This window comes from Sus scrofa, chromosome 5, assembly GCF_000003025.6.
Source record: "Sus scrofa isolate TJ Tabasco breed Duroc chromosome 5, Sscrofa11.1, whole genome shotgun sequence".
NCBI classification, from domain to species: Eukaryota; Metazoa; Chordata; class Mammalia; order Artiodactyla; family Suidae; genus Sus; species Sus scrofa.
In genome coordinates, this window is record NC_010447.5 from 96,927,888 (window position 1) to 96,954,083 (window position 26,196).

Here is a 26,196-nt window from a genome sequence, read left to right on the forward strand (position 1 = left end):
GAAATTGAGATGATTCATAAAAAGGAATTCCTAACAAATGTCTTTGCTGTAAAAACAAAGCCCAAGTTAACATCATATTAAAACTGGCACATAATCAATGGTATGGGTAAGAATTATTATATCAAAGTTGCATTAGTTTATACATGTACAAAAATTATTTTAGGCAGAAGATATTTCTTAAATTATGTTTACAAAACTTTTACTTTGAATAGATTTTCAATTAATTTTTTTAACTTTTCCCAAGCAATTAGTACACACAGAACAATTTTTATCAAATTGCGTTTGCAGCTCTAATAAACTATGTACATGAAGTGTAACAATATTTCTTTACCTCCAGTTTATTTCTTGAAGAAGTGGATTTCCAATGAGAGACAATTCACGGAGAGAAAAGCATGCATCAAACCACCTTATGGTATTTGCAAGATCTGCAGAAAATAAGCAATACAAATTATTATGAAAGGTATCACAGATAAAAATAATCATAAATCAATGACTGTTTTATTAGTTAGCTATTAAAGAAAAGCAACAAAAATGATTTATTCTGTAGAATATGATATGCTTTTAAAAGGAGACTATATTCAGAACATATATATATATACTCTGCTGTCAAAATACATATTTCTATTATTGACCAGCTGTGTGAATTTATGGAAATCATACAACCGCTTGATGATGCAGGTTTATATCTATCTCATGGGTGAGAATTAAATGAGATCATTTGTGTAATGGGCTTAGAACAGTTTGTGCCAAATTGTAAACACAAAATCTAAAAAAGTAATAGGATAGTGGTAAAACTGAACAGATGCCTAAACAGAATTATATTTATTTATATTTTCAAAAGTAAAAACAGTAGGTCAATCGAGGGTAGGCTAAGAGTAATTTATACTAGAATTGCTCTCCCACAGAAAAAATTCATAAAACTGAACAATAGATATGTAGCACCTGTTTTTAAGTCTGACTCTGAGAAAAGGGAAGCACACATGGTGGGCTGACAATCACAATGGTTTTCTGCATAAAAGCACTTTACCACTTGAGAGCAAGAAAGTGGAAACCAAGTAAAGAGGCTGTTCTGCTAAGCGAAGCAGCAAAGTTTAAACATGAAGCTAGAATATACGGTGAAAAGTCTTGGGAGAAGCTGATAGGAGATAATGTTGGGGAGAGGAGGTAGGGGAAGAAGTCTAAGTGAGGATTTACTGCAGGTTCTTGGAGAAGTGCTAGGAGCCACACAGGCAGGGCAAGACTCTGAAAAACCTAGCAGAAATAATCTGCTATGGGGTAAGATCTGAAAGTGACATTGTAGTCCATGCTGCAGTGAAAGACACTGGAGTTTCAGCACAGGCAAATGAGACTTAACTGCATATCCCAGAGGTTCAGCTAAAATCCAAAAAGCCTGCATTAGGAGTGAAGACAATGTCCTGGGGTAGAGCACGCACCAAGGAAAGAAAGCTAAAACGACTTGTTCTAGGAGAGAATAAAATGATGGCTGACAGAAACAAAATTATCCATCAATACTTTAACTGCCTGCCATCACACCTGCTACCTTCTAAATGGAAGACAACCACCACCACACTCCATAAACTGTCTTATGTACAATGTTCAGCATACAGTTAATAATTATTCAACATGAAAATAAATAGGAAAATATGGCCTGCCATTAAGAGAAAAGCAGTTAATAGGAATATATCCCAAAGTAGGCCAAATGTAAATCAATTTTTTGATAAAGACACCAAAGTCATTCAATGATGAAAACAGTTTGTTCAACAAATGTTGCTGGTACAACTAAAAATCCACTTTTAAAACCGGAACTCATCCTATATGTCATACTTTTCAGAAAAATTAATTTCAGGTGGGTTATAGACCTAAAGGTAAAAATGAAAAGTACAAGACTTCTGTAGAAAATCACCTCAATCCAGAGGTCAAAAAATATTGCAAAGGACACAGAAAGGAAAAACTATTATAAATCAAAAGACAATCTACAGAATGAGAGAAAATAGTTTCAAAGGATGCAACTGACAAGGGATTAATGTCTAAAATATACAAACAACTTATACAACTCAACAGCCAAAAAACCAACAACCCAATTGAAAAATGGGCAAAAGACCTGAATAGACATTTCTTCAAAGAAGATATACATATTGCTAACAGGCACATGAAAAAATGCTCAACATCACTAACTATTAGAGAAATGCAAATCAAAACTACTATGAGATGCCACCTCACATCTGTCACAATGGCCATCATTAACAAGCCAACAAATAACAAATGCTGAAGAGGGTGTGGAGAAAACAGAAGCCTCCTACACTGTTGGTGGGACTGTAAATTGGTACAACCACTATGGAAAACAGTATGGAGGTACCTCAAAACTAAATACAGAACTACCATAGGACCCAGAATTCCCACTCTTGGGTATATATCCAGGCAAAACTTTCCTTGAAAAAGACACATGCACCCATATGTTCATTGCAGCACTATTCACAATAGCCAAGACATGGAAACAACCTAAATGTCCACTGATAGATGAATGGATTAAGATGTGGCATACTACAATGCACGATACTTCCAATACACAATGGACTACTACTCAGGCATAAAAAGAAGAAAATAATGCCATTTGCAACAACATGGATGGAACTAGACTCTCATACTAAGTAAGTCAGAAAGAGAAAGACAAATATATGATATTGCTTATATCTGGAATCTTAATATATGGCACAAATGAACCTTTCCACAGAAAAGAGATGCATGAACTTGGAGAATGGACTTGTAGTTGCCGAGGGGGAGGGTGTGGGATGGACTAGGAGTCTGGGGTTAACAGATGCAAACTGTTGCATTTGGAGTGGATAAGAAATGAGATCCTGCTGCATATATAGGACAAGGAACTATATCCAGTTACTTGTGGTAGAAAATGATGGAGGATAATGTGAGAAAAAGAATGTATACATATGCGTATGTGTGTGTGTGTGTGTATGTGTGCGTGCGCGCACACAATTCGGTCACTTTGCTGTAAAGTAGAAAATTGACAGAACACTGTAAACCAACTATAATGGAAAAAATAAAAATCATTTAAAAAGATAAAAAACTAATAAAGCTTCATCAAAATTTAAAACTTGTTCATCTAAAGATACGATTAACAAAACTAATAGGTAAAACAACAGGGAGAAAACATTTACAGAACATATATCTGATAAAGAATTTCATCTACAATAAAGAATTTACTGTACAAATCAATAAAATGCAAATAACCAAACTTCTAAAATGGTAGGGACACCTGAATAGACACAAAGGAATATACAAAAATTATCAATAAATGTATGCAGAGGTTCAATATCATAATTATTCAGGGAAGTGCAACCTAAACCATAATGAGATAAACAGTGCAATACGGAACACCTTATATAACAGAATGACTGGAACTCTCATACATCACTGATGGGGAAGTAAAGTGTTACAACTACTTTGCAAGACAGTTTCATCAGTTTCTCATGAAGTCAAACATACACCTACTCTCTTATCCGGCAGTTACACTCTTAGGCATCCACCCAAGAGAACTAATAATACATGTTTACAAAAATATTTATAAAACAATTTCCACAGGAACTTTATAATCATGGTAGCCACAAGCAGCAGTTAAAATATTGATCATCTGTAGAACGGACACATCGGGACATATTTATACAATGCACTTCATTTTAGGAGAAAAAAGAAAGACTACTGATACAAACAACTGAACAAGTGATGGTATGAAGTTCCCATGAATGAAGGTCACAAAGAAATCTAGAGTCAAAAAAGAACATACTATTTGACTCATTAATATGAAGATACAGAAGTCAAATTTAACTTGTCTTAACAAATTTAGAACTGTGATTGTCTCTGTGAGGGGACTGACGGAAAAGGGAGATGGAAAAATTCTGGTGGCGGAATTACCTCACCAAATCAATTCAACACTCTTTAGTAAACTTTTAATGGACGTCTCCTCTGTTAGGAGTCACCAAGCAAGTGGGACATGTTTGTTTACTTATCTTCAATATTTCATGCGTAAAAGATATAAAAATACAAGTGTGCTATTTCCCCAGATTTGTCAGAAAGATATAGAACAAATAGGATTTTTAAAGTGGAAAGAAATGCTTAATTGAATTATTTCACCACACATTTGAAGGAGCTTAGAACACATGGTACCCCAATATGCCATTCTGGCATTCTGACTATTTTGAGTCAGAGGCACTTAAAAAAGAGCAGATGCAAGGGCCCTCTGACCCTCCTTTTTTTTTCTTAAAAGCAAGAGATTAAATTCCCATGTGAAAGATGTTCGCCCTATACCAGAAGCAGAGAGACATTCTTATCACAAGGACGGGAAATTGAGGCCAAGAGAAATATATACAAACTTGTTAAACTGGTCTTTATTCCCTGGTCACTTTTCCATCCAATTAACTACCTTAGCCCAAGCGCCTCTGCCTCACCACATTTTCACAATTTACCACTCTTTGCTCAGCACACTGCTTAAGTTCAATTCTAACTGCTTCTTGGGGTCTTTATTTTTCTAGTGAGACTCCCACGTACAGGTTAAAAAAAAAAAACACACAGTTAAGCGCGGCTCAGATCTGGCATTCCTGTGTCTGTGGTGTAGGCCAGCAGCTACCCCTCTGATCAGATCCCTGGCCAGGGAATCTCTATAGGCCACAGGTACAGCCCTAAAAAGACAAAACAACAACAACAACAACTCATATTCTTTTCTTCTGGTTATCTCACTTAATTAGCTTAATTCTGCCTAGCCTGAGAAGGCAGAGGAGATATTTTTCCTCCTTTACACCTTAGATATGTTATTTGTAGGTGTCATTAACGCATCTACCCAAAACAACTCCTTACTGTACTTGGAACAGGAACTCAAAAGCATATTATTTATAAAACAACTATAGATTATGATAAACTTACCAGAGAGACAATTGTTGCTGACATCTAGTTTTTCCAATGAAACAAAATGAAAAAGTGGTATGATTTTTGTCAAGCTGAAAATAAAAATGGACTCCATAAAAATTTTAAATTGGAATGCTATCAAAATTATTAATGTAGCTATATAATATATTTATATAACACAATTACATAACGTTATAAATTATAAATTTGGCAGAAATATGTAACCATATAAAATTTTATTTTCATAATAAAATACAATAACATTTACTAACATTAATTACTAAAAGTGCAGCAATTATGATTCTAAGTATTCTATAATGTAAGATTTATATTCATTTCTAAAGAGAAATTATGAAATTGCCAATATCAGTTATAAATATCATGAGTCTTAATGTGTCTTGGTATTTAAATAAAAATAAATGTTTTTTGTTATTGTTTGTTTTGTCTTTGTATATGGCCACACTAACAAAAAATTCATATTTTCTATGTATTTTTTTCTTGGCTCAAACAAATAACAAACCACAAAGAGGTAAAAACATAAAAAAAATTATTTTTATTTTTTGACAACAAAACTAGAGCTACTAGTTTTGTTTTTTAATTTAAAAAAGGTTTTGTTTACTTGATTGAAAGTATTACAAGTACTGTTAGGTCTGGAAGGTTACCCTGGGGTTATTTTTAAGTTGGAAAATATGCACTTAAGGAACACAAGAATAGAAACTGTTTTATATTGATAGAACAGACTCAAGTTTGGCAGAGATATACTAATATTTAAAATTAATACTCATTATTAATGCAAGCATATTCAAATTTAGTAATAATAAAATTTCTCCCACCTTTAAAAGTTTCTATCATTTTCTAAGACACAATTGTCATTAAGAATCCATTTCAAACAGGGAATATAAATGATATTCAAAACATTTATGGTATTGGTTAACAAAAGCTAAGAAGGTAAAATTAATTTCAGTCTGATTTGCATTTCCATCTAAGATAAGTTCATACTTTGTTACATAATATCACATTACCCTAGCCATTTGGCAATAAACATGAAGCAAGATTATCTAATCTTTACACAGGACAAAAATTTCTTTGTACCAAATATATTCCCATCACAAAAACAAAAGTCTTCGGAACTAACCCCTACTATAAGTGTTAAAGATTCATATCTGCTTCCACTAAAGGAGTACTTGCTGGTACAAAAAAGAAAAAAAGTATGCAATGATATGTACTTATTTTACTTTTTCAGTTTTTATACTGTCCCTCCAGTTGTCCTTGCAGGAATTTTTACGTCTTTATTCTACCAACACACTGCCATGGTCAAAAAAAAAAAAAAAAAAAAAAGTACTGTTATTGTGAGATCAGAACCTTACAGAATAATACTGACTGGAAGTCTCATTGCACAAAACCAACCCTTGTAGTGACCTGAACTCCTCTCTTGTATTATTCTGTCCTGCATTAGAAGAGAGACAGAAGATGCTACCGATGACAAAATAGACTAAATAATGAGTCTGGAAAAAGATCTCTCTAAATGTAGCCAAATCCCAAGTACAATATTACCATTTATACCACCTTTATAACACTACTTCTTAAAAACTATTTCCAGGGAAAAAAAATCAAAAAAAGAAAAGAAAAGTGATCAAATATTGGCCATTACAATATAAACACATTTCATGATTTGTACACATACTCCTTAACAGTAAAACTTACTGAAATGTCACATGCACACTGAAAAAGAAAGAAAGAAACTTAAAATTTTTCCAATACATTTTTATTGAATTGGATCCTAATTTTATAGCACTTCCTACTCAGGCATTCTAAATTATTATTACAAGTAAGACATTTAAGTTTTTCAACTGAAAATATGATTCTAATAAATGTATTCATTACAATAAAACTAGGATTTCTTTTTACCTTTAGTCTATTTGTAATCTTTGCCCTTCTTCTAAAAGGATTTTAAAGACTAATAATAATGTTTTCTCTTTATTCAGAATATCTCACATTTTTAACCAATAAGTCATATGGCAATATTTGGTAACATATAGGTTACATGAGACATTAGTTAAAAATAACTAATAAAGATTTGGAATTAAAAGTAAAAAATCCCTTTGCATAAATCAACTCAAGTACAGAAATGTTTGACTACATATTTTTTACACTATCAAAGCTTTATCTTTTTGGATTACCATACATTTAGAATTATGTTCCTTTTCTCTTTTGGAAATTTTAATCAAGTAAACTGGCTATTCATTCGCCTTTATGACTATTCATCAGGATGGTAGAAACCTAATAGGAGAATCCTTTTTTTTTAACCTGTAGAACTTTTCCTCTAGTAACATTCTGTGTATATTTTTTTCCAAGAAAATTCAAACCAGAAAGACAAAGGACATTAGTGAAAACCTAATACCATTTGACCTTGTCACATTAGCCCTAGGCATAAAAAAGATATAAATTTCAAAGACGACAAAAAGTAAAAGATTTGTACAATGAGCAGCCAATGGATAATAGTTTCCACTTTCTGCTCCTACTTAGAGTCTCATTGGAAGTAGAAAGGCTTATGAAGCTGGAGAGTCTTCCAGTTAGAACTCCACTGAGAAAAACTTAAAACAGTCACATGTCCTAATGAAAATTTAAAACAGAAGTCAGGATGAAACAAGTATTTCAAACAATATGTACTAAGTATCACTCTTTATATGTGTTTCATTTGTTGGAAGAGAAAAAAAGCATATGGATACATAATTCCTTCCTTCTGATGAAAAAATATTTATCAAAAATTAAAAAAAAATTATCTACAATTTAAAAGACATACCTACCACAAATCCAATATTCTTTGCAAGCTTTGCAAAATCTATTTACATAACATTTTCCTTTTGGGAGAATCATTAAAATATCCAGGTAAGCTAGGTAATTACTACCCTTTTACACACGGAAAAACCCAAGGATCAGGTAGTGAGAAAAGAGTTGATCAATGTCAATGAACAGATAAGCTATAGAATCAGAATTCAAACCCAGTTCTGTTGACCCTGAATTTTTACCAAACCTAATATAGTTCTGAAAAAAAATCACTGCACATATAAAAGCTTAATGTAAAATGGGTAATTTCTACAGCTGATGGTATTAGCTTGTGAAAGTCTGAAGTTTGAAGATTATTTTTCACTATGGTTTTAGGAAATAATTTCATTATTCTGTATGCTCATTTCTATCAGTCACATTTCCTTGGTGCCCTCAAGAATTACACTTTCATCCTCTCCGAAATGGTAGAAGGTTACTTGTGCAAAGAAGTTTGAAAGACCCATACAAAATATATTCAAATGTAAGTGACAATATTATTTAAAAATTCAAAATAGCATATACTACATAAAAATTTTACCGCTTTTTTATTGTTATTTCCCCAATACAATTTTTTTCTACTGTACAGGATGGTGACTCAGTTACACATACATATGGCACAAATGAACCTTTCCACAGAAAAGAAAATTTTACCACTTTTTTGTAGCTAAATTCAGTAGATTAAGTTATTTTATTCCTATGAGTTTTTTTTTTTTTGAGAGTAAGGAACTATGTTACTCAGTTTTGTATCCCCCCAAATAGCAAACACCCTCTCAATATCCAAATGTCATAATGTTAAACAAACAAAATTATAAATAAGGATTATTGGGTTTAAGTGTCCCAATCATTGCTATCAACTCCAAAAGATTTTTTAATATTCCAGTTTATTTTTATTTTTTCCATTATAGCTGGTTTACAGTAAAAATCATTATAAAATTTAGAAAGTTCTAGTTTATAAAAATTTCTGGTCACATAGGATTGATATGAGAAACAAGGCACATCAGGTTGATAGGGCAAAAGTTTACCAGCTAGTATTAATTTTAATTTTTGGAAGCAGAATATTTCTTTGATGACTGACATTGTCCAAAGAAAACAAAGGCATCACATCTCAAAAGGTGTTCTTGATTGAAATGTTTCCTAAATTCTTTAAATATTGTTATGCTCATCAATGTGGCTTGAGATCTAGTTCTTTAAAATACGCTCCATATATCAGTTACTGAATGATTACTGCATATGTCCAAAGCATGGTTGAGTATTTCTATTGAAACGGTATTTCTTATCTGAAAAATGCTGTGAAAAGATCCAGTGAGTTTGTGATAGACCAAATTACCTAAATGCTGTTATCTGGCAGAGCTATTCTGGAGTGAACATTCTTTCAGAGACAAATCAACTTTCTTATTTTAGATGTGACGAAACAATTTGAGGGAATTTAAAAATACATATTCAGTCTTTGATCTGTCAAATAGTGGAATAGTTTACTAGGTGGAAGATACATCATTTGGGACATAAGTGCTCAAAGGATGGGCACTGTTGTGACAGAGATGGAGAGAAAACTATGCTTGGGGGCAGAAAATAGGTATGCACATTAACATGAGTTGTCCTTGTTCACTTATTTGCAACAACTGTATAACTCACAGAAGCACCTTCTTTTTAAAGGTAGTTCCTTTCCCCCACTCCATGTGCCTTTGATGAACAAATTAATTATATTAGAGTGAATAGATCTCAATGAAATATTAAGCAGAGGGAGACATACACATATTGTGCTTCTGTTTTGGTTTTAGACAGTTATTCCATGCAAAGATCCAGATGTTTGATGGTTTCATATGGATCTTCTGTGGCAGGTACCCATCTCGATTTAACGTTAAGGTATTTTTTTAAAGTGTTACTTTATATCCTTAGGGAAATCAAATTTAAATCAATCTTAACAGTTACAAAAAGACATGCAAGTTGAGAGCAGATTAAAAATCGTTCTTCCAGAACTTAATAAGTACCACTTGAGAGAATGAAACATCCTTCTGAATTAAATTAACTACCTCCTGTATTTTCTAAGGACTATATCTTTACAAAAGTAAACAAACCTACCCTGAGAAATCTCCATAAGTACATTTTTTGAGAAGAAGCAAAATGCATAGTATGTGACAAATTCTACTAAAATTTGAGGGTATGTCAATACACTAATGTTTAAAATTCTATAGTTACATTTATAACGAATCCATTGTGATATACATTCTTTGACTTATTAGAAAAACCTAACAGCCTTTCTACTGTTATGACAATCACACATTTACATCAATCATTCACTGCATTTAAGCTTAACTAAGCAAAGTATATTTTTACCTGTTTTGAGAGATAGTCAGGATTTGTAGTAAAGGCAGCCAATATGAAGAAAATGTTTCCATAGTTGAAATGCTGTTATCATCCAAGTGCAACTCTCTTAGTAGAACATGATTCTCCAAGGATGGAAGCTGCATTTAAATTTGGGTTGGTAGCTTATATTAAACAAAATATTTGTCACTTCACCAAATTTAAAAATTTAAAACTTACCAAAACTAACTACAGATATATTCTGATAAACAGCATGTCACAAATCAAACTATAATGTTATGAGAATTTTAGTATAAATAAAATTTCTAATAATTATTTTCAATAAGAATTTGTTTTTTTCATAAAAAGTGCTTCGTGACAAATTTTAATTAGCAAAAGCATGTCATGACAAATTTTATTTAGAATTTCATATAAATTTTCTCCCACTTGTACAGTGAATCATAACTGAAAATTTTTGATTATATTTAGTATTATTAAAAAACAGAGATTTAGATATTATAACTATGTTGAACATTTTTTAAATACAGTATGAAATAGTTTAAAGTAAACTGGAAATCAAATACTGCTGATAGCAAAAAGAACAAAAATAAACCAAAACTGCTAAAATGTATGGTCGATATTTCCATCAAAATAAAAATGTGTTAACCCCAGAAATCAATTAACTCAAAGCAATTACCTCACTTAGATAATTTCCCCGTAACTTCAGTATTTGGAGCAATCCACAGTTTTCAATGCCCTCAACTTCAGTAAGATGATTATATGAGCAATCCAGGTATGTAACGGTAGGTATATCACAAAGACCTTTCGTACTAATTAACTGATTGTGGTCCACAATCAGTTGCTGAAGATTTTTCAACGATTCTAAACCACCTGGAAGAAAGAGTTCACTCATATTATACATTCTTCCAGACTCCAGAGTTTCCCTTTTTTTCTAAATCACTGCATCTTTCTATTTCTGAATATTTCTAATTACAGCAAAGACTCAGCCCAATTTCCTGGTGCAATATGTGAAAGTGTAAAATGTATTTTTGAATAACTTCATTATACATCACTTCAAAATTGAACACAATACTAGAAGGCATACATTGAGCATTGAATGTTTAATTTCAATCGACAATGGAATAAGGGAGAGGAAGGAATCATTTAAAAGGAAAAGTTTTATTCAGTTTTAGGGTCTTTGAATTTTGAATGTTTGCTAAGGTTGTTATATAAGATCAGAATGTATTTTTCCACTGAAATAATATTCCTTAGGTTCCCAAATGAAGAAGGTGCAGCTCTATTAAAAGCAATAAAATATAAGTGTATTATTCTGGTATTACAAGACTGTCACAGTGGCTTCCTTTTTACCCAGATAAAATAAAAGATCAGTATGATTCCCAGCTCAAAAATGTCAGAAGAGGCTTTGAACTATAGCTCAGTGGCTGTAAATAAAAAACTGAGAACATTATTTAAATAAGCCATCATGGCATTGGAAAGAAATGCTGAGAAAGCCCATAAAAATTTCATGGAAGATACTGAAAATCTAGAAAATTTTACTTTGATTATTGGACTGCATATGCTCTCTGCAAATACTACCCTATTATATGGAATAAGCAATTCTAGAAGCTGGAAATACCACTTAAGGTTTACAATAAGTACTAGTCAGCAAAATGTCTTGGGTGATTTTTTTCTACTAAGTTACTTGATAATAAATTAAAAGATCAATTTAAAAGAAACATACCTGTGTATACTAAAGTCTGGAATTTATGTAATCAATTTATCCTGGAGGAATTTAAAGCATTTAAGATTTATTCATTTGATTAAATGTTGTGATGTACAGAAAGAAAGGGCAGACAGCTTGCTTGTATGAAATATGGAGAAATAAAAGGAAGAATCAAGTGACATTATCAAGCTCTCACAAGAAAACAATTCTGCATATTTTAAAAATTCAGAGAGTGTGATAATTTGAATTCTGAGTGTATTGTAAAAACACTTCATCAAGATGTATATCAAGAAAATAGTATTTGAAAACTGCAGTATACTTAGAGTAAAATAAAGCATCTTAATGTTATGGATGATCATTGCTCATAAAAACATGCTTTTATGCTACAAAGTAAATTTTCTTGTGATAAGGAATAAACTATGCAATATCTAAGAGAAACAGGAAAATGCACAGATAATCACAAAGAAGAAAAGAAAGACTGAAATTTAAATTCAGGCGATAATCTTACTTTTTAATGTTCTTACCTAGAGTCAATGTACTGGTATTTTCTTGTGATATAAGGTAACAATTGTAACTTACAGAAAATTATCTGATGTTGCCAGGGAGTGAATATTGTGCCCTATAAGATATTTGACTAAAACAAACCAATTATATATTATCAATTCCAGGGTATTAGAAATATATATTAGCTACAACGTAATTTAAAATTTGCTAAAACAGAGAATACTTTTTAGTGATAATATCTAATAAACGTCAATTAACCCACTGAAGCAAATAAAAGGCATTAGGAGAAAAGAAATACCAATTAATATAAATTTGTAGCTGTATAAAATAAAATAGTCTTTATCAAGTATTTAAATGCCTTAAGCAATCTACTTCCATATGCTTAACTTTTTTTTTTTTTTTTTTTGTCTTTTGCCATTTTCTTGGGCCGCTCCTGTGGCACATGGAGATTCCCAGGCTAGGGGTCGAATCGGAGCTGTAGCCACCGGCCTACACCAGAGCCACAGCAACGCGGGATCCGAGCCGCGTCTGCAACCTACACCACAGCTCAGGGCAACGCCGGATCATCAACCCACTGAGCAAGGCCAGGGATCGAACCTGAAACGTCATGGTTCCTAGTTGGATTCGCTAACCACTTAGCCACTGACGGGAACTCCTGCTTAAGGTTTTTAAAAGCCATGCGCATTGCCTCTTTTCAGAGCTAATCAGAAATAGGATTTTCTATTAACTCCTTTAGAGTGGGTAATGCATTTGTGAAACTTTTCAAAGGTCACCTCAGAAAAGAAGAAAGAAACAGGTTACACACTGAGGAAAGGTAAAGGATTTGGCGCAAAAACTAAAAATAGAAGGAAATAGCATACAAAGCTGGAAAACAATCAGGAGAGGAACAGGCAACTCGCGTTCTGTGACGACGGGACTGTAATTTACAAGTATCAAAGGCAATTTTATTTACACTAACTATATACAGTCGAGTGAGCCAAGAGTTCTTGTTGTGGCTCAGCGGTTAACGAACCCATGAGAACGCGGGTTCGATCCCTGCCCTCGCTCAGTGGGTTAAGGATACAGCACTACTGTGAGCTGTGGTGCAGGTTGCAGATGCAGCTTGGATCCTGTGTGGCTGTGGTTCTGGTGTAGACCAGCAGCTACAGTTCTAATGTGACCCCTAGCTGGGAACCTCCATATGCCACGGGTGCGGCCCTAAAAAGACCAAAAAAAAAAAAGAATGAGCCAGAGTAGGCAAGGGAGTATGACGAGGCCACTGTCTTGACACGTGCTGAAGCAGCTGAAGACTTTCGCTAGAGGTATAAATGGAGAAATCAGGATGAGAGCCACACTGCAGCGGAAGTGGAGACAGAGAGTACAGACTTGTTTAGATTTCTGATAATGGAAAAGAGATCCATCTCTGAACTCAGCCTCAGCCACTGTCCACTTCTCTTGGTTCATTCTAACATGCTGACCTCGTGGCTGTTCCTCGAACACGCCACACATGCTTCCACGTTTGGGCTGCCTGTGTACGTAAAACAAAAACCTCTCCGTGTGTGACACCTTAGGCTAGGAAGAATGAAAGAAAGCTTATCACCTAATATCATATATTAAGACACCATGATTTTCAGTTCAATATACAGAGAACGTAGGATTGCCTTTTCAATAACCAATCAGAGATTCCAATCTGATAAAAGCATCATGATTTCAAGCCTCAGATACTGAGGAACATCTGACTTAGTATTTCTCCTTCTTAGGAATCCATTATATAGTAACATGTACACAACTATGAAGGAATATTTAGAGTCCTTGCAACATTATTTCAAAACAAAGAGATGGAGAAAAGTTACCTATTAGCAAAGGAATAGTTAAATAAATTATGGATTATCTATAAAATGAATGTGAATAATCTTCAATATGAAGTAGGTTGACACAGAAGAACGCCCACAATATATGACTGTATGTAAAACCGAAGTTGCCAAGGCTTTTCGCTATTGAATACAGCTGAATCTAAATCTACACACCTATAATTGCATTGCATCGAGCAAGGTCTAGATGGATTTGTAACCATCTATGAATAGTGGTTAGTTCTGCAAAATAAGAAAGAGAAGGGGGTAAGCAGACAGGGAAAGTTTCACTTCTTACCCTACATACTTCTCTATTCTTAAAAAAATTTTAAATGAGAATGCACTTCATATATATATGTGTGTATATGTGTGTGTGTGTGTATACACATAAACACACACACACACACACACACACACACACACGTGTCTTTTTAGGACTGCACCCACGGCACACGGAGGTTCCCAGGCTACGGGTCAAGTCAGAGCTGTAGCTGCTGGCCTACACCACAGCCCCGGCAACATGGGATCCAAGCCGCATTTGTGATACATGACAGCTGACGGCAATGCTGCCATGTATCACACGCACGCAATGTGTGGGTGCGTGTGTGTCTAACGAGAACAAGAAAAGGGAATCATCTGAAAAACAAGTACTGAGGTCTGCCCATAACCATGAGAAAGTGAGACGGAAAGCAGATCTTTGAGTCTCTCGAGCCTTGAGAGGACGGTAGTCTGTCTGACAGCTTCGCTGTAACCTCGGGAGAGTCTTTGGCTAGAACCATCCACCTAAGCCCAAACCAGATAACTGATCCACATAAAATAGGAGGTGATCAATGCCTGTGGTTTTAAATTGCTAAATTTGGGGGTATTTTGCTTCACTACAATATATAACTGATATACTAAGAATTCTATTCTGAAAAAAAAAAAAAAAAAACCATGAGAAAGAAGAAAATATGTTGAAAATACTTTGGGCTACTGAAGAACATTTAAAGAAAATTAATTATAAGAATTCAAAGATACTAAAGTAACAGATATAAGCAAACTAATGAACCAAAATAACATCATGGCAGGACTCATAAATAATATTCCAAGAAAAACTCACACTGGTGTATTGACAACAAAATGTTTTCCTAAATGTATTCCTAAATTAAGGACCAAGAAAATGTTATTCAGGTATCTGGGCAGAAAACAGTTATGAGGGAGTAAAACCAACGCAGCCTTTAGTTTAACCACAGCAATACACAATACCAAAATGCAAAGGAGCAATGTCCATGAAGTACCAAGAGGAAATGTGACCTAAAAATAGAATGCATAGCTACATTTTCATTCCAGTATAAAGGCAGTTGACAGATATTCTTGACTGGGAAAGAATTCAGGGAACAGCACATTCTTTAGCACTTCTTTGAAAAATAAGATTTAAAGAGAGCTAATGAACTATGTAATTCACACAAGCAAAAGATAATAGTTTGCCATAAAAGGACTAGTACTGACCTATTTTAATACAGATCAAATGTAGCTAAAGGATATAGGTAGAGTCATAAGCCGTGATGTGAAAAACAAAAATTGTGAGGGGAAACTAAGTACACTATGTTCTTAAAGAAGAGTTAGTGTTACATAAAACAGATTAATCACAAGCATATACTGTAGTAAATCACAGAACAAAAAAGATATTATAATTGACAAAATTGGAAGAGGGAGGCGGAATTGTAAATAAGATAACATTACCAATTTTAGCGTGAGGAAGCTAACAATTTAAAATTTTATTTTTTAATTAAAAAAAAATATTGTTGCTTTTTTAGGGCCACACCTGTGGCATATGGAAGTTTCCAGGCTAAGGGTCAAATCAGAGCTTCAGCTGCCGGCCTATGCCACAGCCACAGCAACACAGGATCCAAGCCATGTCTGCAACCTACACCACAGCTCACAGCAATGCCAGATCCTCAACCCACTGAGCAAAGCCAGAGATCGAACCTTCGTCCTCTTGGATGCTAGCTGGGTTTGTTTCCACTGAGCCATGACAGGAACTCCCCTAAAATTTTAAAGTCAAAACATTTTCACATAATTTCCTGCTCTATTGCTTAACAAGGCTTTGATGAGTTTTAAAATATGTGCTGGCTTAGTAAATTGTAAGAAAATTTGTTGAAAATGAATGTTTCCCAATAATTCATGTGTGGATGATTACTGATCACTTTAAGATTATTTTTTAATACCTTAATATATTTGAATGATTGCTTACTTTATAAATCATTATTCCAGTTGATGTTCTATCTCAGTAGTAGTAAATTTTTTTGGCTGCATCGTCTCAAAAGCAGTACTAAAAAGTTAATTGTTACTTTACTATTACAATATAAAATACATGCCTAGAGCATGTCTCTTTAGGTATACTCTAATAATCACAGGTATTATTAAACTTATTCTAATGTATAATTTTTAACATTACCCTAAGTACGTTTATTTATATAGAAAAAGTTGGTATCATTATTGCCTGAATTGTTACAGATAACACTCATTCAAGCGATTTCTTATTTTGATTACTTTTTTTTTTCATATAATATGCCTCCTGCATAAAGGAAGACATTTTGTTTACTATTTTACATTTGTAATTCCTCAAAGAGTTTTGAATTTTTATTCATGTGTTAGCAAAACTCATTAGTTTTATTTTCTTAATAGTGACATGTGATAATTTATTCTAATTTCTTGAAATAACAGGCATCTAGTATCTTCTATGTTAACACATATAAATCATTTATAGTCTCCACATTTCTACTACAAATATGAAAATCTATTTTTCCAAAAGCTGCTTTACTTGTAATATAAAACTCATGGGAGACTAATTCTACAAGTCCTAGCACTGATTATGTCCTCATGGAACCAATCTGGAAGGCTCTCCAATACTGACTAAATCTGGATGCTGGGAATATGGATTGTTATTTTATTATTTACATTTTAATTTATAGACAACAGGCATATTTTCATTGTGTAGATTAGATTAAAAGTTACATAAAAAATACAAAATTTCATTTTTGGAAATTTCCAGTCATCTTTACCTCTGAAAATAACTACAAACAGTCATTACATTTTTTCAATGTTTCAAATGAACTATTAAGAAAGTAAAGAATTCTCAGCCCAAAATCTAAATAGATATGCTTGGCAAAATGAAGTAAGCAGAACAGTTTTCATTGTGAGAAAATGTGCTAAATTTGATGAATATTAAGATCAATTTCTGTAGCCTTTGAGTAAACAAAACTTAAAAGTCACCAATAGCAGGCAAGTATGACAGAAAATTCCAAGTAAATCCGGACCCCAATCAGCTATATACCTACCCAGAAGACAGGAAATTAAGCTATCTATCTCAAATCTCAGAATTCAGTGAAAGGGGAAAAAAACTCTCTTTAAAATAATAAACACAAGCTGACTCTCCCATCGGTTTGTAACTTAAAATCACTCTAATGGTGATCAGAAAACTTCACCAAAAATGTAGCACAGATGATTCTAGATTGTTTGTGTCCTTTGACATCTGCAAAAGCTCTAAAGAACAAACTTTAATCTAATAACTAGAAATAATCACAAAGATTAAATTCCAGGGAAAATAAACAGGTTGCAAAAAAAAAAAAAGAAAGAAAAATCACATGAAATACACAAAGAAATAAGATGCCATAAACAAGAGTTGGCAGAAATAACAAAGTCCAGCAAATCCAGACTCACATGAAAATTAGAATGAATTTAAATTAAAAACTTAATGACCAGGATTAACAGCAAGCCAGAATTTATCAACTGGAATACCGATATATAGAAATTAAGTAGAGGGAGCAAAGACAGACAGCAAGATAGAATATAGGAAATATGGAGGCAAGAGTCAGAAGATTTTATATATATATATATATATGTATGTGTGTGTGTATATATATGTGTGTGTATATATGTATATATATGTGTGTGTGTATATATATATATCTAGTATTTCAGAAGGAGAGAACAAAATAAGAAAGAAAAACGTTTGCAGGGATAATGGCTGGCAGATAAAATTTAAAAGTGCAAATCACATATTCAAAATTGTATCAAAACCCAAGAAGGATCCATGCTTAGATCAGAATAAGAGTTCATAACAGCAATGACAAAAGGATACTTGAAAAGACATAAAAAATACCTTCAAAGTTTCAGAAATTCTATAGACAGCTGACTTTTTAAGAGCAACAGAAAAAGTAAAAAAGTAATAGAATAATATATACAAATTATTGATAGAAAATAAACTTCAATTTAGAAAAATACACACAGTTACATTACAATTACAATTTTACAATGAATGTTAAGTAAAGACATTTACAGAAAAACTAAATCTTGTAGAAACTTCCAGCAGTTAGCTCTTTCTGATACAGATCCTTTAAGAGAAAATTTTAAAGGATCTGTATCAGGAAGAAGGAAAGTGATCCAAGATCTTAGATGAAAAAAGAATAAAGGGCTTAAAAGCAATAAATATGAGCAAATATGATCAAAGTTTGACTGTATAGAATAACCATAATATATTCCTTGAAGCGTTAAATAAAAATATACTTAAAATCCTGAATTAAAAAAAACACATTAAGTCAGGAAAATTGAGGTAAAAATATCAATTAACTTGAAATAAATTGAGTATATTTTATAATTTCTATGGTGATCACTAAATTAATGAGGTATATAACTATCAAAAATATTAGAAAAAGGAGTTCTCTGGTGGCATAGTGGGTTAAGGATCCAGCATTGTCAGTGCTGTGGTTCAGGTCACTGCTGTGGTATGAGTTCAATCCCCGGCCTGGAAACTTCTGCTTGTTGTGGTGCAGGCAAAAAAAAAAAAAAAAAAAAAAAAAAAGGAAATGAGGGAAAATAACAACTCAAAAGAAGAGAGGAAAGCGGTGAAAACAGAATATGTAGAAAATGCATAGGCTTTCTGTTTACAGTAATGATGGACTAGGTAATGGGAAACAAATATAAACATATTTGCTGAAGGCATTTAAGAACTAAAATGGTATCATAGAGTAGGACGATTATGTTCCAGGAGAAATGAGATGAGTACTTCATTCAGGGTGTCGATTTAATTCTGTGCAAGACAGTTCGTAGCGCAAGGGTCAAAAACTGGGATCCAGGGGAACTGGTCTCCTCAGAGAAGGAGGCCTAATGAATCCTCACCTTACTTTTGACTGGGACCTTCACGTGCTACACATTAAGTAAACACAGAATGGCTCCCAAGGTAATGACACCAAGCTTTAAATAATGTCAATCCCAATAGACAGATTTAGCTGCACAGAGATTGCTAGTGCTTGTAGCTGTAAACAATAAAGTCCTCTGGAGGAACGTAATAACATCATAGCCTCGAACTGATTCTACAGCTTTGCTTTTTTTTTTTTTTTTAGTATTGTCTGATTGTAAAATAACAAAAAACTAAGCAAGGAGAAAACACCATATGAACAAAAATCAAGAAAATCACAGATAATCGAAACTATCTACAGTGTAACCAAGATAATGAAGTTATCAGACACAGAAGTTAACAAAAGTTTGTTGAAAACATTAAAGAAAATTAAAATTAAAACTTACATATTGATACTATAGAACTGTGAATTGAAATAAAAGGAAAGGGAAATTTTAAACCTGAAAATCTATGACTACAAACAAGACTCTCATGACAGATTGAACATTGTATCAGGCACACCTGAAGAGAGAATTAGTAAACCATAATTTCAGTTACAAGGAAATATCCAGAATGATGCATGGGGTGCAAAAGAAATGTGAGAGAATTATAAAAGTATAAGAGGATTACAGAATATAGAGGGAATATATATCTACTAAATCTATAGGTAACTATATACACACACACTTATCTGTGTATATTGTACATATATGTACATAAAGAGATAATAGCTCAGAATCTTTCAAAACAGAATAAAGACACCGAGCCACTGATTTCAGAGGCACAATGGATCCAAAGCAAGGTAAATACTAAGGTAACCACAAATAGGAACATCAGAGTAAATTTATGAAAACAATGGTCCATAAAAGGGGAAAAATAAATTATCTTCCAAGATCAACAATAGGTTTTTGCATGTCAACCTAGGCAAGGAAAGATATAATAAAATAAAATACATTCACAATGCAGAAAATGCAAAATGGTAGGTATTATCTCAAAATACATACACATATATGTGTGTGTATATGTATGCATATTCCTCAGGTAAAGGAATATTATAGATGAAAGGCAGAATAAAGGTCAGTGGAAAGATTTAAAAAGTGAATGAATACAAATGATATTGATTTTATAAAATAATAATGTCTTAAAACATTTGAAACACAGACACACACATACACCCAGTTACAATACATGACAACAATAGAACATGAAGTTCAGAGGGAGTAAATACAGTTTAACTTTTCTAACGCCACAGCATGCCCTGGAGAAGAGTAAAGTGCCCAATAAATTTAGATTTGGTAAATCAAGAAGACATGATATAATATCTATAGTAAACCAAAGGAACAGTAAAATAATATATGAAAGATAACATAATAGAAAAGAAAAATGGAATAATTTAAAACTTCAACCAAAGCAAAAGAAAAGGAAAAAAAAAGAACAGAAAGAGCAAAGAATCAAAAAGTAAGAGAGTAGATTTAAAATTGAATATATCAATAACTGCACTTAATTATTGATTACACAAATATTCAGGACTAAAGGCTAGAATTTGTCAAGCAGTCTCACCTCACAACAGTCAGAATGACCATCACCAAAATGTTCACAAACAATAAATGCTGGAGAAGGTGTGGAGAAAAGGGAACCCTCCTAGTTTCAGTGGGAATGTACATTGGTACAACCACTATAGAGAACAGTATGGAGGTTCCTTAAAAAACTAAATATAGAACTACCATAAGATCCCACAATCCCACTCATGGACATCTATCCAAAGAAAACCATAATTCAAAAAAATACATGTACCCCAATGTTCACTGTAGCATTGTTTACAATAGTAACACATGGAAACAACCTAAATATCCATCAACAGATGATTGGATAAAGAAGATGTGGTACATATATACAACGGAATATTATTCGGCCTTAAAAAAGAATGAAATAAGCCCATTTGCAGCAACATAGATGGACCTAGAGCTGATCATACTAAGTGAAGTAAGTCAGAGAAAGAAAAATATGAGATCACTAATATGTAGAATCTAATACAAAATAAAACAACTTATTCACAAACAACAATAGACTCAAAGATTTGGAAAGCAAACTTATGGTTACCAAAGGGGAAACGTGGGGGAGAGGAATAAATTAGGAGGTTTGGATTAACACACACACACACACTACTGTATATAAAATAAATAATAAGGACCAACATATAAGACAGGAAAATCTACTCAGTACTGTGTAATAAACTATATGGGAAAAGAATCTGAAAAGGAATGGATAACTGATTTACTTTGCTATATACCTGAAACTAACACAACTTTGAAAGTCAACTCTACTCCAATAAGTTTTTTAAGAAATAAAAAGGTGGAGTTCCCATTGGGACTCACCAGAAACAAATCTGACTAGTATCCATGAAGATGCAGGTTTGATCCCTGGTCCCACTTAGTGGGTTAAGTATCTGGCATTGCTATGAGCTGTGGTGGAGGTCACAGATACAGCTTGGATATGGGGTTGCTGCGGCTGTGCTGTAGACCGGCAACTGAAGCTCGGATTCAACTCCTAGCCTGGAAAATTCCATATGCTACAGGTGTGGCCCTCAAAATAAATAAATAAATAAATAAATACATAAATAAAATTAAAAAGGTGACATGACAACAAAAATGAATGAATAATAAAACAATCACAAAAACCACATTTTTATGCTACATTATAAAAATTCAAAAAATAGAACTTGTAGAAATACTGTAAGTAAAACAATAGAAAAAGGTGTATTACATAAACACTAAAACAGTAATTTGCAAAGTGTGGTCCAGAGGCCTCATTCAAAGATGCTTTTAAGGGTTCCATGGAGTCAAACTATTTTCATAATAATTCTGGGAGGTTATTTGCCATTTTCACTCGCATTTGTTCAAGAGTGTACGTGGAGTTTTCCAGAGGCTACATGAAGTGTAATATTGTAGAAAATTAAATGCAGAAGAAAAACATGGAAATTGAGCTATCTTGTGTTAAGCTAGACATCAGAGATTTGCAAATACGTCTAAGGATGACCCTCTTAACATTATATCTTTCTTGTTTAAAAATAGTTATTAATTTTAAAACTGTTATGAATGCAAAGGATTTATTATCTTAAAGTGTGAATTAACAAATAAAAACAAATTTCTGTTTGTTTCATAATACAGTAAATACTGATACAACCTACAAAAATAAAGCTGTCTGAAGAAAGTCCTAATAATTTTTAAGAGTGTTAAAAAGGTCCTGAGTCCAAAATATATAAAGCTGGTCTGGTTATGTCAGACACAGAAAACTAAGGCAGAAAGCTTTAATATTGTTGAAAAGGAACATTTAAAAATGGTAAAACTGATCAATTCAACAGGAACACACAACAGTTATAACGTTGTACGCATCAAATAGTATTGCCTCAAAAGTATTTAAAACAAAACAAAAAGAGCTTTGAGAATGATCTATAATCAATCTATAATCATCATGGGAGTCACGTCTCTGACGTTTTCCCCACTCCTATGCTAACATGCCCAGTGCCCCATTTAATCAAAGGCAACAGGGCATAATGAATAATGAACAGACATTGAAGGAGGCAATCCTGGATTTCAATAACACACACCTCTTTGAAAACTAGCTGTGTGAGTATCAACAAGTTACTTAACTTCTCTGATCCTTTGTTCCTGTATTTGTGGAGTGGGAGTGATTTCACATTATTGGGAGGATTAAAAATAATATTTTCAAGTAGCACGTACAACACTTTCACATGGTGGGTACTAAAAATTATAGTGATTGTTTCCTAACAATTACCCTCAATAAAAGCAAGGAAAACTGTTAAGTTTAGTGACCAAACAAGGCTTCAAAGAATATGCTTCAGCTAGTCCTTGAAGAAGGAATAGGATATTAATACACACTTAGAAAAGTCTATACGCAACTGATTAAACAGTAATGTGATCCAGTCAGTGCACTGGATCAAAAGGAGGAATCTAGATGGGAAGGAAGTTAGAATAAATTGCCCCTTTCTTCTTTTAATTTTAGAAATTCTTTGTTGTCAAATAAAGGACGAGAACTGAGCAAAAGAGACATAGTTAAGACTTACGTTAGAATATCATTATCTCGACATCTCTAAAAAATAGTTCTCTCTGTCAAAATTTCTATTTCTTCTACTCCTCATCCAAAACAAAACAGCCCCCAAATATTCAAGAGTCTTTTTCAAAGGCCTTAAATATAATAATTATAAAGAATTGCTTAAATATTCTTGAATTTACCGCTTCAATATATTCTTTATTAGCCCTTTAAAAGTTTCCTAAGTCCCTCCAAATATAAGTGAAGCCAAGTATGTTTATCCCTCAAAACACCATTGCCAATGGCAAAATTAGCATTTGAGTACACTTGCTACAAATATCTGTTTCAAAGAATTCCTCCCACAGAAATGAGCCAATGGTCTAACAAAACATTCCTGACACAGGGTGGGAGGGGTGGGGGGACCCTCCTTGTAAGAAACAGCAAAACTAAAGATGTCGAATTACGCTGAGATTTTCACAACATAAGTGTTTGGTCAAGGTCTAACTTCTTTGAATCTTTTAGCTGCTCAACGATTGCTGTTTGACAGTTCAGTATAAATAGGCTGAGTTACACTTGAGATTTTCGATTTCAATGCAAAGGTCCTTCAGGAGCATACAGGTTGTATGGAAAAAAGAAGACTGAGACAGGAATCAGGAAATGTGGATTCTAGCCCCACCTCTGCCAGGAGCTGAAAGCTATGTGGGTCTGTTTTTCCGTCTGTAAACTAAGAAGCCTTGGCTGGCAGATCTGCAAAATCCGTTTCAGCTTTGTAGTAGTAGGCATTGTGTTACATTTCAAAACTGAAGGGTAAGCTAGCACCATCTAGTGGAATCTAAAGGAGTCACTAAAAATATAACAAAAAAAAAAAACATTTCTACAAGCAAAATACGCAGAGCTTTATCTTATTTATTCATTATTTTTTTTCTAAGGTTCCAACGACAACCATTTGGCAGCAAGAATTAATCCAAACACATTTTCCCTATAAGCCAGGACACAGTAATCAAGCCATGTGAAAAATGTTGATTTTGATGTATGTTTTACTTAGAATATTAGTACACTTTTCTAGAAAGCAGTATTATTTGAAAATAAAGCAGAAAATAAATATCCTAGTATCACTATTTACAATATTTTAAAGGACTATAAGGCCTGAAATTTATAAAGTACTAATTTATAAATTGCTGGTATTAAAAAAAAAAAAACTTTTTTCCAGATTAAGGTTTTCCTAAAATACCAGAAACAGAAGCTTCATGAATAAGAAAACTAGTTATTCACTCTTACACATTACCATTACACTTATTTTTCATTTTTACGCAATAGTCAATAAAGGAAACACGGCAATTTACTCCCAGTGTCTTTCTCTCTACATAAATACTGATCACCAGAATGATCTCAGTGAAAGTAAGAACTGTCATTTATTTTGTTTACTGCTGCATATTCAGAAATATTCCAGTACTATGCTCTAATGCCTGGAAAAGTGCTTACACATAGTAGGTACTCAATAAATTTGCTCATTAATAATGTATTAATGGGTAAAACTTAAAATCATATTTTTCAGCATCAAGAGGTATAATATGGTACAACAAAACAGCAATAATCTTAAATATTAAATGCATAATTATGAGGGAGGCAGAAGAATGAAACAACAAAAAAATTAGGTACCAGAGTAGCCTGCTGAATTTCAAATCCTGGACCTATCATTTATTAACTGATTTTAGACAATTTACCTAAAGTTCTTATTTTTCCGTTTTCTTATCTTGAAAAAAAAAAAAAGATTTAACAGTACCTAACTCATAACACTTATGTGAAGACCGAATTAGTTAAAGTATAAAATGCAACATAAAATTTAAAAAAAATTATCGATTACTGTATTTATTATACTGAGTTGTATTTTTTTCTATAAAACACTTTGGTCTTACCACATGAAGTTTAAATAATTTAGTTTCAAAATGTTTCTACTAGAAAGTCAACAAAATTAAAACATATTTTGGGAGGAAAAAGGAAACTAAATTATGAATCACCTATTATTCATTTGCTTTGGCTAATCATTCAAAAACTAAATGAAAAATACTAATTTTTTGGAGTTCCAGTTGTGGCTCAGCTGTAACAAACCCGGCTAGTATCCATGAGGATGCAGGTTCAATCCCTGGCCCTGCTGAGTGGGGTTAAGGATCCAGTGTTGCCATAAGCTGTGGTGTAGCTGGCAGCAGACAGGCATCGGATCTGGTGTGGCTTTGGCTGTGGCATAGGCCAGCACCTGTAGCTCCAATTCGACCCCTAGCCTGGGAACTTCCATATGTTGCAGGTGTGGGCCTAAGAAGAAAAAAAAAGGGCCAAAATACCCCTAATTTTTTTTTCAATTTTATAAACTTTAATGACTACTGTGACGAGACTCTTTCATAATTTTTTTTCCACATTACTTGTACAAAACAAAATGTCTTACCAATTTTGTCTGAAATTTACTTAAGAGAAATTTCGGGCAAAAGAAAGCATGAGATATAATGATGATAATACAGGCTAAAATTTAAACTATAATCCACCCAAATAAAACTGAGTTTCATAAGATAAAGATACATATAACTTCAAGGAAAAAAATAAAACATTTTAAATTAAAAAATGTAAAATCTCTTTTCCAATTAAAATGAATCCATCTTTAAAATCATCAACCTGAAGTGAATTTAATGTACTTAAAGCAATTATTTTGTGCATTCAAAATATGCAGGAATAACTCCAGATCAAGTAAAAATACTTTATAGTCAAAACAAAATAGAACTAATTTTAGAAAATAAAACAAAATAGAAGCTATTATAGAAAAAGTATAAAAATTCATCTTCTTTCTTTCCTTATTTATTTATTTTTATTTTTTTTTTTGTCTCTTTGCCTTTTCTAGGGCTGCT

The 26,196-nt window shown here is 32.9% G+C and overlaps 1 protein-coding gene across 10 annotated transcripts in view; it reads right to left on the minus strand.

Moving 5' to 3' along the window:
• LRRIQ1 (leucine rich repeats and IQ motif containing 1) overlaps nucleotides 1-26,196 on the minus strand; it is a 292,539-nt gene that overhangs the window by 126,708 nt on the left and 139,635 nt on the right. For all 10 annotated transcript variants that reach the window (XM_021092787.1, XM_021092788.1, XM_021092795.1 and 7 more), the window contains 4 exons: nucleotides 10,736-10,929; nucleotides 10,072-10,199; nucleotides 4,930-5,003; nucleotides 332-425 (listed from right to left, as the gene is read on the minus strand). In XM_021092787.1, the coding sequence (XP_020948446.1) occupies nucleotides 332-425; nucleotides 4,930-5,003; nucleotides 10,072-10,199; nucleotides 10,736-10,929 (490 nt within the window). The remainder of the gene's footprint in view (nucleotides 1-331; nucleotides 426-4,929; nucleotides 5,004-10,071; nucleotides 10,200-10,735; nucleotides 10,930-26,196) is intronic.